Source organism: Ctenocephalides felis, unplaced genomic scaffold, assembly GCF_003426905.1.
Source record: "Ctenocephalides felis isolate EL2017-DRISC unplaced genomic scaffold, ASM342690v1 CF-g0.4_SCAFFOLD_03571, whole genome shotgun sequence".
Classification (NCBI taxonomy): Eukaryota; Metazoa; Arthropoda; class Insecta; order Siphonaptera; family Pulicidae; genus Ctenocephalides; species Ctenocephalides felis.
In genome coordinates this window covers 20612434-20628367 of record NW_020539725.1, presented here as the reverse complement: position 1 = coordinate 20628367, position 15934 = coordinate 20612434, and the positions used below count along the sequence as shown (strand labels likewise).

Below are 15934 nucleotides of genomic sequence, written 5' to 3'. Positions count from 1 at the left end.
TGTATTATTGTGTCAGGTGGTGTCAGGCGTGTCAAGGTAAGTCACTGCATGAGTCACGTGTTGTGATGTGATGTATCCCTCCGACTTATTTATCTATGGCTCCGATACCGTTTTCCTGGAGCTGCTCAAGTAAAAGCTAGAATGAGCCTCGACAATACATAATACTATAATTATATTAATAATAATAATACCATAATTATATTACCTTAGGTGGCTGCTGTTGCCTGGGATATAGACACATATTGTACTTGTACTCTTTCATCGACAAAAAAGCATAAAAAATGCTGAACTGAGAGAATATGAATATTTTTCGTATACTTATAACAAATTTCAATAAGATTTCTAGGAATTCTCTTAACAATTCAATAGCTGGAATGTCATCTACCCCATCAACCAATGGTTCAGCGTCCGGTAGTAAGAAAATGAAACCGAACGAAGAAATTAATCAAGATCACATAAAAGACTTCTCAAATTTCAAATTAACGAGAATATTAAGTAATAACACCAGGTCTAAAGTTTGTTTTCTGCAGGGCACATTTAATAACAATGAAAATCCTGCTATTGTTATTTTGGAAAAGAAACCATTTTCAGAAGAAAGTTTGGAAGACCAAAATAATGGATATCTGACAAACAATTGTTCCCTAACCAAGTCATTCATTAATGACATTTATGGAAATTACGAGTGTTTTCCTAAAACAGATATTAATGGTAAGATTTTATTATTACAATAACTATATAATATGAAAGAATCCAATAGAATTCTCAACAAGTATATCTGCTATATACTTATCTTATATATGCACATACAAATCAATACATAGTAATAAAGTATAGCTGTTTCATTGTAATAAAAATATTTTGTTATCTATTATAGGGCTAAAAGCTGTAATAATATATCCAGCAACAGAGCAGCATATTAAAAAATTTGAAGATCAAGAAATATATGTTGTTAAAGAAACTCCGGAAATTTACAATGATGTTGTATTGCCACATATATTAAAAGAACAATTAAGTTTACAGGTAATATAATCAGTCAATCTTAATTTCAATGTATAGTAATAAGTATAAACCTCTTGCAGTGGGTATATAATATCTTAGATCATGGCAAAGAAAAAGAACGAATTTTAATTAAAGATGATTGCCCTGAACTTGGTTTTGTAGCTATTCCAGATTTGAAATGGGACGGAAAAGATGTTTCTTCTTTATATTACTTGGCAATTGTTAGACAGAAGAATTTAAAATCTATTAGGGATTTAAATGAAACGCATTTACCCATGTTGAAAAATGTTCGAGATAAAGTAACGGTAAATATATTATATATTTTTAATGTGTGTTTTATAACCGATAATTTAGAGAGCTTATTTTATTTAGGTACTGGCTACCTTGGCTTTTTATTTGATATAGAAATTCAATGAAATTATAATATAATTCATAATAAATTAAGTATAATTCTCAATTATTAGTTTCAGAATTAAATAATATAAGAATAATTAATTATTTGATGTAAATTACTAACTTATTTAAATATAACTATTTTTTATTTTTAAAAAATGCTATCAATAAATAGTAAAAGATATCTTAATCAAATCTAGATTATATTTCAATGAATAAAATAACAGATTACCTAATACAATTAAATATATATATATATATATATATATATATATATATTTAAATTTCATTTGCAATAATAAATAATTTATGATACATATTTGTTTTTCCTGCACTAACAAAATATATTTGGTATTATAACTATTTCCTTTTTCTTTTTAGGAAGCAATCAAAAGCAAATATGGTTACTCTAAAGAACAATTGCGGATATTTTTCCATTATCAGCCTTCTTTTTATCATCTTCACATACATTTTGTGTACATAAAATTTGAGGCACCAGGTATTAATTTACTTCACTTTATTACTTTATATTCTACTGCATGAATTGAATATATTTTTAGGCACGTCCTGTGAAAGAGCACATTTATTGGATACTGTAATTAATAATATAGAATTAATGAGCAATTATTATGAAAAAGCCACATTACCTTTTATAGCATTGGAACGAGAAACACTTTTTAAGATGTTAAATGAAAGAGGTAATTTCATACATCTTTGAATATATAAACCCAACTTGTTATCATAATTTTAATACATAATTTTTTTTCAGGAATTTTAACGGTGGATAGTAAAAATTTGAACTAATTTGAATTTCACATATTTTGTATTTGAAATTGATCTGCATGTGAAAATATGGTGTTTTCACTAAAATTATTTTATATATATTTAATTTAATTAAAATTAAGTTTTATGAACAATTTTTCTGATTAATTTGTCATATTATTTTATATATTCTACCTTCAATTACCTGTATGGTTAATTTCTTTGAAATAATTAGATATGCATTTGAATTAATTTTAAAAATTGATTTTTTTTTAAATAAAAGACTAAAATATACACAAAATTTCTACCTACCATGTATGTAAATTATAACTAGTATTAGCACTTATGCTTATTTTGTTGCGTTGACAATTATTTTTCATTATCTGTAATCATTATTAATTTGATTGATGACCATTACTTTCGGTTGAAGCTGACTTAGTGCTCGTTCAACTATATTAGGATTTACAAATATTGTTTGTTTTATCAATTATTAAATTTAAAATGTGCGATTTTTTTCATATGGAGCCGCACAAAAATCGTCAAATGGATAATAATATAATAAGTATAATTTTGAGTTCATGTTGAATGTGATTTTGAATTTATATATGGATTAAGCTGCATAAATCACTTTTGAAACGTAAAGTTTATAAGATTTACTTAATTATCCATACTATACTTATTTATGTATTTATCTATGAAAAAAGTTATAAATAAGTTCTAAGATGCTTATAAGTTATAAAAATACTATACAAAGATTTTAAAGTTTGAAAAGAATACAAAGTTTTTTTAAGGTTGGTATTCGTTTAACATTTTTCATTAGTTAAAGGTACTTCATTCTATTTAAATTTTGATTGTCAAATGTTTTCCACTAATATTTTACTTTATTCAACTCATTAAGAATTTTTGCACATAGAAATGAACATATGCAATGTAAATTTAGGTATCAGTTTATTATTTTAATATTTTTCAAATGCATATATTTTGATAATAATAGTTTTATGTTTTTTTTTTACTGAACCAACGCCCAGATAATTAAAGTGTAACTCCCAGTGTAAGTCAAGAATAATTAATTTAATACAAATATGTCTAGTAAAAATACGAAATCATTGGCTACAATGAAAGATTCTCACATTGTTAAAATAGCGGTAAAAAAGTCTGGTGCTGAAGCACAACTAATTCAATTTAATCAGCAACAACCGCTGGCTGCCACAATTTTAGAGTTGTGCAATAACTGGAATATATCAGATCCAAATTTATATGCATTACAGTTTTATGAAACAAATGACCAGAAATGTATAACAGATAAAAATAGACCCGATGGACAAAGCAGTGAAATCATAAATCAAAGGTATGTTACTGAAAAGAATAGAAATGAGATAAAAAATGGATTTATTCTAAAATTGGAGCATTCTCCATCAAAAACGGCACAAGACCTCTTGCAAAAGTTAAATTTAGGCTCATCAGATGAGCGTTTGCAAGCATTGCAAAAATTAGCAACATTAAGAAAAGATGTAACATTTGCATTAGAATTTATAAGTAAAAAAGGTCTGTCACTGCTTATAAATAAAATTGAATCAGAAAAATGCAAACCTGTGATTCTTGCTCATTGTTTACAATCATTTGTTGATTTAATGGATCACGGTATAGTTTCTTGGGATATTTTAGAGAGTCGTTTTATAAATAAGGTTGCCAGTTATGTTATCAATCAATCAGAATCATTAGATCCTCAGATAATATGCTGTAGTTTATCAATTCTTGAAAATATTGTACAAAATAGTACAAATAAATATGCACAAGTTGAACAAGAAATACCATTTCCAAATCTTGTCATGCATCTACAACATTCATCTCATCCTATGATACAATTAAATGCGATTGCATTAATAAATGCACTATTTATAAAATCTGATTTAAGTAAACGGAATGCAATATCTGCGACATTATGTTCTAAGCAAGTCAGGAATGTCATACTTACGAATATTCTACATGATCATAATCATGTAGGAACTGAAATGGCTCATCAATTATATGTTTTACAAACATTATCCTTAGGACTTTTAGAGCAGCGCAAGATGTTGAAAATGGATCCGAATGATGTGGATGCCATGGATAAAATCAAAGAACTTCGCAGAATAGCTTTTGAAAATGAAGGCTCATTAAATATTTCAGATGCTGCTAATAGAAAACAACTTGATCATGTCATTAAAGATTTTAAAAAACTAGGATTTCGATATGATGTTAATCCTGCATTAGATTTCAATGAGACTCCACCAGGAATGCTTGCCTTGGATTGTATGCTGTATTTTGCTAAGAATCATACAGAAGCTTACACTAAAGTAGTATTAGAAAATAGCTGCAGAGCAGATGAACATGAATGTCCATTTGGTCGTACTAGTGTGGAGTTGACTAAATTGCTATGTGAAATCTTAGGGATAGGAGAACAGCCAAGTGAACAAGGTCAAGCCTATCATCCTATGTTTTTTACACATGACAGACCATTTGAAGAATTATTCTGTATATGTATTGTTATTTTAAATAAAACATGGAAAGACATGCGAGCTTCAATTGAAGATTTTGTTAAAGTGATGGGAGTGGTGCGTGAACAAATAACACATGTATTGAAAACGAAGCCTATTAATTTAGATAAATTTAAACAGAAGATACAGCAAGTAACATACGCAGAAATAACTAATATTCGGCAACAAGAACGGGCTTCTCGTGAGGAGTGGGAATCGAAAGCAAAGCCTATTATTGAGCTGAAAGAACAAATTACTCCAGACATTTTAGAACTAATTCAGCAACAGCGTCTGAATTATTTAATAGATGGAACCAGATTTACAAAATATTCTAATCGGGGTAACAGGATTAAAGATAAATTTTGGTTTGTCTGTCTGGCACCAAATCGAAAAGCTTTCCATTATGCTGATTGTGATGAAAAATATATTCCAAATCTGGAAGAATTAACAAGTAAAGTTTCTGTTGTTGATATCAAATCTTTAGTAACTGGTAAAGATTGCCCTCATATGAAAGATGTAAAAGGTCGGAAAACTACACATCAATTGGCATTTTCACTAATATTAGATTCAATTGATATACATTCACTAGATTTTGTTGCTCCTGATGAATTGACCTTCGATTATTGGTTGGATGGTGTCAATGCTCTTCTAGGCAATGAAATGACTAGTGCTAGTAAATCATCAGATTTAGAGAAACTTTTATCAATGGATATTAAATTACGTCTTTTAGATGTAGAAGGACTTGAAATACCACAGAACCCTCCAAGTATACCACCTCCACCAGAAAATTATGACTTTTGCTTTGAAGCATAACCAAGTTTTGATTCAATGTACTTTTTTAATATTAATTATCAATTTAGCCATTATATTGATTGAAATAATATTTTTGAATATGAAAATATATTAGACATGAGATTATCGCAAAGCTCAATAATAATTTAATATGAGAAATATGAGACTCCTATTTTCATTAACTAAATATAAATTAAAAAAGTCTTAAAATGTAACTTTAACATTTAGTGGAAGTAATTAATGGGTCCTAGTTACATTACTTTTAAGAATTTTATATATATTAAACTTTAATCATTAACATAATTGCAAGCTGCCAAAGAATTTATTTCAAAGTTGTTTAGTAACATTGAAATCACATTTAATTATAGTTAGACTTTAGATTTATTATATTTTATATAACATATTATACATATATATATATATATATATATATATATATATATATACAATAAATCATCATAAAAAGATGAGAAAAACTATTAGGGTTGCCATCTGCCGACTAGTATTAAGTCAATTCAGCACCACAGATTAGAGTTCTCGTAAATGCTGGTTGCTGTTCAAAAAAATAAAACTATATTATTTTGTAAATATGAGTTTTTTAAATTCTTCATTATCCAACTATGTTTCTTGTGAAATCAATGTTCATGGAGTAAAGAATTGAAACATTATCAATCTGGTAAAACAATATAAAATTTCTACACACATTTATATATATATATATATATATATATATATATATATATATATATATAATAAAAAAAAAATTAATAATAATAAAAAGTTATCTACTTTTACTTATTGTTTAACTATATAATAGATAATACTGAAGAAGATATCGTAGGTTCACTTTTATCATATAATTTAAAATAGTAATAAACAGAACTTTCTAATTTTATATGATTTTGCAACTGAATAATCGAAATAGTCTAAAATACTTGTTTATACAATTAAACCATTAAAAATCTGATTTTTTTTTGCAAAAATACCATTTTACAAGCTTTTAAAAATATAAAATTTTCAGTTTTTTCTAAAAAAAAAAAAAAAAAAACCATTTCCAAAGATGGGGAGGAGGAGAATTACAATGGCTCAAAACAAGTGAATATTGTATTGTAGTGCCCATCACTGAAAGCTTATTGTAGAGCAACACAAGATTAAAAAGTAAGTTGGTAAGTTGTATATTTGTTCATTCTTATATTATATACATGCATTATTGAAAGGATTCAATATGAAAATACAGAATAAAAAATATGATTTTTTATTTGTAATTTCAATAATTTACACTACACAAAAATCATGTCATGTCATTAAAATGCATTTTCTTTAAAACACACAGTAGAAGATTCGATAAAATATATTTTAAATATAATATAAAAAAATCTTTAAACTTATTACATAAAGCCTCAATTTAGATAACAATATTTTGTAATAAACAATGTACTTCATTTACATTTATTATGATGTATCAATGATCAGTAATTGCCATAAGCTAAAACGAAAGATTATAAGAACAGAAATAAGTCAATCTATTTGTTAACACAATATTTTGTACTACAATTAGTTTTATGATTTCAACTTGAAGATAAAGTGATATGACACTATATGCTGCAAATTTACTATATAAATATTGATTGCTATTTTACCGTTGAAAAGAAATAATGCTGAGTATTCATTTCCAACTAATTGCAATTTTGGCAAGTCTGATCAGTAATACAGTTTAAAACGATGAACATTTACAAAGTAGTTAACAAAATAGTCCTGCACCTTCATATTTTTTTAAATACTTCAAAACATATTTCTGTTCTTCATCATTTAGACCTAATTTACTAGCTTCAGCTAAAAACTGTTTTTCACCACCTTGACCAACCAAATATCCATTAAGTCGTGCTGCCAGGTGTGATGTTTGGAGTAACTCCCCTGGTTTTAATCCTAAAGATAACATGAATTCACTGTGTCCTTGTAAGCGATATTTTTGATGATAATCTTCAGCTGGATGAAAAACTTCAAATTTTTTTATTTCAGTAATTAGATCAGTATTTAGTTTTACTGCTTGACTCTTGAATGATTTTTCAGCAATTTCTTTTTGCTGTTCATTATGATATAAAATAAGAGACATATATTGTCGTTTAACTTTTGTTAATAGGCCATATTCATGATGATTCCAAAATATATCTAATAGTTGAGCGTAAGTTATAACTGTTGGATCAAAGTCAATGTCAATAACTTCTGTATGATCACCAATGTTTCGGTATGACACTTCTTTGTTTTTGCCACCTGAATAACCGACTCTAGTTCGTATAACACCTAATGTTGCCCCATACAGTGAGTCACATGACCAAAAGCAACCCATTCCAAATGTTGCTTTTTCTGTAGCAACATCTACATTGTGAAGATATTTATTCGAACTCATTCTTATACTTCCTCCAGAATGTGAAAAACTTGAAATAATTTTATTTATACCTTTTAACATTTATCTGAAAGTATAAAATATATAACAATTTAATTTAGAGTTTTTTTTTAGCTTATATAATACATATACAATTATCATAATTCAATATTACTTACAAAAAAAATTCTAATATTATTGAGTATTACAGCATATAAACATTGAAAATGTATTTGTATTGAACGATTAATCCTAGACAATATAATAATAACTGCGTTAATGACTTGTTATTTGTTGTTTGTCATATCATATTCAGGGTCATAATCTTTCATTTGAATATGAGTCATAATCATAGATAAGAGAGTATATGTTCATATGGGTCATTTCTCATATAATAAAACTTATGTTATGGTGCGCTCCACATGGCTCCACTGCACGAACGCGCACGGCGAATCCTGTTTTCGACATGCGTGTGGTTTGGTTTGCTTTTGCTTGCAATAATTTAGTCTGCGCACATTGCGAACAGATTCGCCGTGCGGATTCGTGCAATGGAGTCGAGCCATTACAGAACTGAATTCTAATTATTCTGTTTATTTATCTATGCTTGGCAGATATCTTCAGTGAGTATTCTCCATTATGAATCCAATATGAATACATCATATTCTGATGATATGTCTAGGCTCTAGGGCATGTCTAGGGACTCATAGGACTCATAGGACTCATGGTACTTTCATAGATAAATAAGCATAAGTCAGATACTTCTCATAGATAAATAAGCATAAGTCAGCATAAGCAAAGTATACTCCATGGATAAAAGAAGAGTATACTCATAGATAAACAAAGAGTCTTGTCTTAAAACATAAAAACAAATAAACAAATATGTCTTGTCCATAGATAAAAGAAGAGATGTGGTCTTGTCTTTTAGGACGTTTGAGAAAGCGGCGTATCTCTGTTATCTATAATCTATGGCATATCTATGGCTTGCATTCGTTTCTTTGACTTAAAGATTTTTATTTTGATGTTAAAATTGTTAACAGATTTTAAAATTATTATTAGTTATAAAATAAAACGTAGGTAGTTAATGCTTGTTATTCGATTGTTTTGGCAGTTACGTTTGGTGTTTAATATATTTTACATTAATTTTTTTTTATAAATTTATATATTATTAAATTATCACTATGATAAAGGCTATTCTTGTCTTCAATAATCACGGAAAGCCTCGGCTATCCAAGTTTTATCAATACTTTAATGAAGATATGCAGCAACAAATTATCAAAGAAACATTCCATTTAGTTTCTAAGAGAGATGATAACGTATGCAATTTTTTAGAAGGCGGAAGCTTAATTGGTGGCTCAGATTACAAATTGATATATAGGCATTATGCTACACTGTATTTTGTCTTCTGTGTAGATTCTTGTGAAAGCGAGTTAGGAATCTTAGATCTAATACAAGTTTTTGTGGAAACATTGGATAAATGTTTTGAAAATGTTTGTGAATTGGATTTAATTTTTCATGCTGATTCAGTACATTTTATATTAAATGAACTAGTAATGGGAGGCATGGTTTTGCAAACTAATATGTCTGAAATTTTAATGAGGATAGAAGAACAGAATAAGTTACAAAAGCAGGAAGCAGGTATTTCTGCAGCACCGGGAAGGGCTGTTAGTGCTGTTAAAAACATGAACATACCTCAACAAATTAAGGATATAAAATTACCTGACCTCCCACAAGCCATAAAAGATTTGAAATTCTGACCTCTTGCTCTGAAGAATAATTTTCCAGGAGAAGGAGATATTTCAAAAGTGCAATCTGATTCAAAAGAACATATTTCAACAAGTTTGAAAAGTTCGCATGAACGTGATATTACAAGTAAACAGTATATGTAAAATTCATCGACTTTTCCATTTCATATTGGCAAAGTAAGTGGACTTTTTCAATCTGTATGTATTTACTGATACTACACCTTTACGATGATAAAAACTGTATTTGCGTATTTTAAGCAGGGTGGTAGTGCAGTGATAGGTAAAATACCTATAAAATAATCTAATATTGAAAATGAGCTCTTTGTGAAGAATTTCATAATTTGAAAAGGTTTTAAAAATGTATTGGGGTTATATATATATATATATATATATATATATATATATATATATATATTCAGTCTGATGTTTTGCTATTCATATATAAATCATTTATATATCAATTTGATTGATTTGTAATTTCTTTATTATTTTCATACTGTTGCTAATGTATAAAATAAATAGTAATGTTTCTGCATTTATTCTGTTGTATTTATTTATGCTCTCTAACTTTTTTGCTTTATAGTGCATTATGGTGTTTAAGGATGTTGTATTCTTTGTATACACTCATATGCACTCTTTTATATATTGTATAGGCTGCTTTGTGCACTCAGATTCCAATAAAAAAAAATTTGTAAATGTCTTTCAAGGAGTATTTATTTATTAATTAAAATTTTACCTAACATTAAATTAATGAATCACATTTTTATAAAATAAAGATTATAGCTATTAATAATATAGAACATTTTTATGAAAGTAATACTTATTACATACAAAGATTAATTTTACATTTTGACAATGTTTAAAAACTAAATCACATATTGCATATTAAATAAACTATTACCAACAATTGTTGCTGAAGAAATGTTTCCAGAAGGCGAGGTTAATTCTATAATTTTATTTAAATAAGAGTAATAACAATAATAAATAATACATAGAAAACTAATCTTACTTGATACGTTTTACAATGTTAAGTAATTCGTTTTACAATGTTAAGTATCCGAAAGTGTTAAGATCTAAAACAATTACAGTTTTTTTCAGATAACAATTATATTTTTATTATCTTAGTTCTATAACAGTTGTTATAGCATTAGAGGTTATAGAAATGGAAGATTTGTTACTTAGAATTGCTATAAAGGGTCACACTGTACACATCGGGAGTATTAGATTATTACTTTTGAAGCTATTGAAGAAAGATACAAAGTTTACAAAGGCACTTAATGTAGATTTAAAAGTTGTTAAATCAAAACCTTGCCAAGATAATAAAACATGTTTCAGGTATTCGAATATAAATCATTTTGCATTATTATAACTACATTTATAATCATTTTTTTCATTTCCAGGCATTATAAAGAGAAACAAGTTCACCACATTTTAGTATCACCATTTTTATCAGAAATATTTGCAAAAACTTGGCATACATATTCAATACTCAGGCAACAAAACTCCAACAGCTTTACATAACATTTTAAAAATAATCAAACCCAAAAATATAATGGATTGCAACGAGTCAAACCCTAAAACAGATCTATTAATGAACCATCTATTGATATCTAGAGCTATTTTGAGTGTGGATGCAACTTATCTGCAAAACTCACAAAGATTATCTTCAGTTGGTACTTTATCAGGCAGTTCAGAAAAGGAAAGTTATGATTCAATCACAAACAAAGATGATCCTTTAAATATTGCATATTGCAGATACTGATGATCTCTTCAACCCATTAGCTACACAAATCTAGAATGAAGTGCCACTTCATCATTCATTTGAATCACAATATTTAGATGAGTATCAGAGTTCAATGTAGAATCTAACCAGGAGCACATTATCTCCAATGTTGATATATGTTCAAAAAGATCATGCATGCCTTTACCTTCATCATATTATTCTTCTGAAGAGCCCCTGTAGTAAGTAATTCTGTTCCATCACTAAGTCCATCCTTTTATCTATGAGTCCATGTTCATTAACCAGGCGCCTATCAGCCCATATTATATTGTCTAGGTATCTACCCTAGACAAAATTAGAATTTAATCTTCCTATCAAAAACATGAATGAAGTTTAACACAATTCATAAGTATTGTTGGCAATGAATTTTTCGCATACAAATGTCAAACTTTGTGACTTAATTGTAGCAAGAAATGGTTAAGGTTAGAAATTTCATATTTTATTTGCATTTTGTACTGAATCATAGACAGCTTTGGTAATAAATCGACCATTAATATAAAATTAAAAAAGTTATTTAGAAAAATCTTAATCTGTGAGTTAATACAATGAAACCAACAATTGTTGCTGATGAAATGTTTCCAGAAGGTGCGGGTCCTTACATGGACTTGGAAGAGGTTAATTGTATAATTTTATTTAATTAATAACAATAATGAACAATACTTAGAAAACTATAATTTACTTGATGATACCTGATACGTTTACAATGTTAAATATTTTTATTTTACATTGAACAAGAAGCTTACAGAGAGGCAGATATTGATTTATTATTTATGAAAAAATGTATGAAAAATATATTTAGATGTAAATGTTTCTTATCATATATGTAGGCGATTATCGCTTTTTCATAATTAAATCTTTTTTTTCAATAATATAAATAAAATAATATAAAAGTAATAGTAATCGCAATGTTATTTTAAGTAATATTTGAGTCGGTTCTTAGATTTATGCTATTGTTAGTCCCGAACTATTAACATTGATTCTGCTATGCTCCGTTTAAATAAGTCCTTTCTCATGGAATAAAATTGGGGATTGTCAAATCAAACTTATGGTTGTTGATATTAGCATGATCCACAAGTGTACTTTAAATTTTTTGTTATCTATTTTTCACATTGTAATTCTGTTGCCTGAGTCTCTTTTCTAAGTTCTGGCAGGTCTGGCCAATAAGAGCAATTGCAATCCAAACAATTTACTTTATAAACTATATCTTCTTTTTGTTAATGGAGTTTCATCTTTAATTTTGGAATATAAAAATTTTAATTGTTTTAATGGAGAAAAAGTAATACGAATATTGTGTTTTTTTGAAAAGTCTTTTTGATAATTGGTTAAAATTATTGTCAAGATATGGAAATTAATGAAAAAAGTTTTTTTTCAGGAACACTTGTTTTTGCCAGGCCTCTTCCGGTTTCTTATCAAAAGGTTCAAGTAATTTTGCGACTCTATTTTTAATATTGGACAAATTAACTTATATGGAAAATTATTGCCAAGTAGGATCGTTTTAACTAATTTTATGTTTGTATCATAAAACAGGGGATCAGATATAAAATAGCGTGATCTACAAGATTTAGAATGGTAGAAATTTTTATATTGAGAGGAACATGCGAATTAAAATTAATGTATCTCCCGACCAACTATCTTTTCTGTACCAGTCTGTATAACATACACCGCCTCTATTAATGAGTTTTACGTCAAGAAAATGTATCGTCGAATCATTTTCAAGTTCCTGAGTGAATTGTAAAAAGAATTGTACCATTGAATTTGTTGAAACATTATCTATATCTTTTTATAAGTAATATTAATGTGTCATCGACATATCTGAATGACCATAGGTTTGGAAGGTAAAGAATTTAAGACAGATTTTTCCAAATCTTGTAATACTAAATCCGCCAAACAGGACTTAATGGGCTGCCCTTGACAACCTCTCTCATCGTATATATTTTTTATTAAAAGTGAAATATGATGCTTTTTTAAAAGTAATTCTATTCCTGAAATAAAAATTTCCATTGGTAACAGTGATTCAACTATTTGTATCCATCTTTTCTTTATGGCTGTATAATTAGATCATGCGGAAGATTATTAATAATTAATGACGTCAAGACTCATAAAGGAACAATCAGGAGGAACTCTGTTTACATTATAATGATACCCTCTCTGTCTCCATCTATATAAGTACTTCAAATTTTTAGAATATTTCTGTAAGTGTTATATTTTCTTTAGTACGGTGTCAAGCATTGCAAGGAATAGTTGGTGTTTTTTTGTATACCAAAATTAAATGAAATTTAAATAAATTATTAAAGAATGTGTAGTATATAAGTAACTGTTTTTGAAATTACACTGAAGATGAGACACACCATGGTCTCGAAACGTCTGTAATCATAAAATAAAGTTGTGTTAAACAAATCTGAGTGCTGTTTTGTTCATATTAAACAATTAATATTCGTTCCACTCATATCATAAATTCTATATATATATATATATATCTATATATATATATATATATATATATATATATATATAAGGAATAAAAAACAAAATTTATTGGCTGTTAAATTTATTTTTATTGTATTATTGAGAATTTCATTGATCAGCTATGCATTGCAGCGCCTCTGTCCTGTTTCTCCATCATGTTAGTAAGAGACTCTGTTTGTCTTTTCAATACGTATTCCATTGAGTTTACGAGGTGATTTAATTCATCTTCAATAATAAAATATAAAAAAAAAAATGTATAACATAGTAAGTAATATTAATATTAAAATAGAAGAAAATTATACTTACTATTGCCAGAAGTTCTTCGTCTCTGCTTGGTGGTCTAGGGGCATCATCTAAAAATTCTGGAGGTGGCATATATCTTCTACCTCAGTCAACATTAACAGAATCAAGTTCAGCCTCGTTGCTGACAGATTTTTCGATAGGATACTATTAAAGAATTAATATGTGTATATGTATTATAACTATATATAATGAAATTACATTTAGTCCAATATCCATTTCCAGATCTGGATGGCCATCAATTGACCCTAGACCCCAAACACCTAAGGCCTTTTGTTCGACCTCTGTCAAGCAATTGGTTAATGCAGGCCCACCTCCTGTTGCTAAAGTATGAGCTTTTTGTTTCCTTGCTTTGGCTTTTGTCTGGTTTTCCTAACCCGCAAATATCTATATCAATTTAATAACATATGAATATCATTTTCAAAAATAAACATACTAGCACAAAAACTTTTACCTTCATCCAGGATTCAGTAGGCCTATTAGGCCCATGACCACATGAGTTTAACAATTGGTCAATTCCTCCCACTTTGCACTGAAATAATCCTTGTCGAACGAGGGGCTTAATTTATTAGCAACGAATTGTGGGTTGCTGATTAAAAAATCAACATATATTTTGTACTGCGCCGGATTAGTTTTTTTGGCTCTTTCATTTGCGTATCACTGGCCATTTTGTATGTAAAATATATTTATCTAAAAAAATCGTGAACGCTTTTTGACTGGAAGTCCAGTACAAGTATATCCAAAATTGAAAAAACCGTTCGCGTCAGCACCGTAGAGATAGATTATTGCCGATTTCGAGAGTACAAACACAGAGAGCCAACATCAAAAACCAAATCTTTGTTCGCTCATGTTACGCATAACACGATTCATTCTCATAAAATTGGTGCGCCGAGAATAACAAATCTTTAACATACACTTACGCGAGGCATGTTATGCTAACCTGCAAGTGTGGTAACAGAGCGTAGCCATGTTAAGGCAGAATCGGTCTATATGTTTTGGTTTGAGATTTATATTTTTTATTTGTATGTTAAGAAAAATTTGTTGGTTTTCTCGCATTTTTGTTTTCTAGAATTTATCAATTTTAGTATTTTTTGTCATAGTATATACATTGAAGAGTAACATACTCAAATTTGAGCATTCTAGTATCAATAGTACGTCCTGGAGAGCTCTCTAAAAATAACCTTTTAACTTCAATTGTTTTTCATATATGTACTGATGTTTTATTCGGACTTTTCATAGAAAATTACTTTTTTCTTGAATTTTTGTTCTAAAAGTTATCAATTTTAGTATCTGTGGTCATAGTATATGCATTGACGAACCACATACTCAAATTTTAGCACTGTAGCTACATTCTATATAATTTTAAAAATTACTCAAACATCAAATTAAATTCTTTGTTTTCTCACTAACACAAATGTTTTAAAATTCGTTTGGTGACTCGGTAATAGTATGGGCTCTGGTGGATAATTTTGGCAAGAAAACTTATCAATTTCAGTATATGTCATAATAGTATATGCATTTGAAGTAACATACTGAAATTATAACATTGTAGTACAAACGGTGCGTCCTGTAGAGCTCTTTAAAACCGACATTGACTTATAATAATACAATTGTTTTGTTGACGACTTTTTGTAAAAATATTGATTTTTTTCTGGGTTTTGTTCTAAAAGTTTCAAATTTTAGTATGTCATATCATAGTATATGCTCTCACTAAATATCTTAACTCAATTTAATCTCGTAATGCAAACCGTGCGGTCTGCAGAGCTTTCCAAAAATAACACTTTTTTAAATAATTCAATTA

General features: G+C 28.1%; 5 protein-coding genes across 5 annotated transcripts; 3 read left to right on the top strand and 2 right to left on the bottom strand.

Annotated features, from left to right (window-relative positions):
- Positions 1-112: 112 nt before the first annotated feature.
- On the top strand, positions 113-2196 carry LOC113385764 (m7GpppX diphosphatase). Its single transcript, XM_026623602.1, has 6 exons — positions 113-708; positions 875-1020; positions 1080-1304; positions 1774-1891; positions 1953-2090; positions 2162-2196. The coding sequence occupies exons 1-6, from the start codon at positions 300-302 to the stop codon at positions 2194-2196; spliced, it is 1071 nt and encodes a 356-aa protein (XP_026479387.1). The 5' UTR covers positions 113-299.
- An 857-nt stretch (positions 2197-3053) lies between these two features.
- LOC113384594 (engulfment and cell motility protein 1) lies at positions 3054-5787 on the top strand. The gene has a single exon (XM_026622336.1). It carries the CDS (start codon positions 3237-3239, stop codon positions 5481-5483), a length of 2247 nt encoding a protein of 748 aa, XP_026478121.1. The 5' UTR covers positions 3054-3236; the 3' UTR covers positions 5484-5787.
- Positions 5788-7075: 1288 nt separating this feature from the next.
- On the bottom strand, positions 7076-8415 carry LOC113385055 (peptide methionine sulfoxide reductase-like). Its single transcript, XM_026622858.1, has 2 exons — positions 8025-8415; positions 7076-7933 (listed from the first exon to the last, which is right to left on the bottom strand). Exon 2 carries the CDS (start codon positions 7927-7929, stop codon positions 7204-7206), a length of 726 nt encoding a protein of 241 aa, XP_026478643.1. The 5' UTR covers positions 7930-7933; positions 8025-8415; the 3' UTR covers positions 7076-7203.
- A 459-nt stretch (positions 8416-8874) lies between these two features.
- On the top strand, positions 8875-9950 carry LOC113385187 (AP-3 complex subunit sigma-2-like). Its single transcript, XM_026623006.1, has one exon. It carries the CDS (start codon positions 9024-9026, stop codon positions 9597-9599), a length of 576 nt encoding a protein of 191 aa, XP_026478791.1. The 5' UTR covers positions 8875-9023; the 3' UTR covers positions 9600-9950.
- Positions 9951-14220: 4270 nt separating this feature from the next.
- On the bottom strand, positions 14221-15062 carry LOC113385763. Its single transcript, XM_026623601.1, has 4 exons — positions 15054-15062; positions 14588-14692; positions 14335-14505; positions 14221-14280 (listed from the first exon to the last, which is right to left on the bottom strand). Exons 1-4 carry the CDS (start codon positions 15060-15062, stop codon positions 14221-14223), a joined length of 345 nt encoding a protein of 114 aa, XP_026479386.1.
- Between the last annotated feature and the right edge of the window lie 872 nt (positions 15063-15934).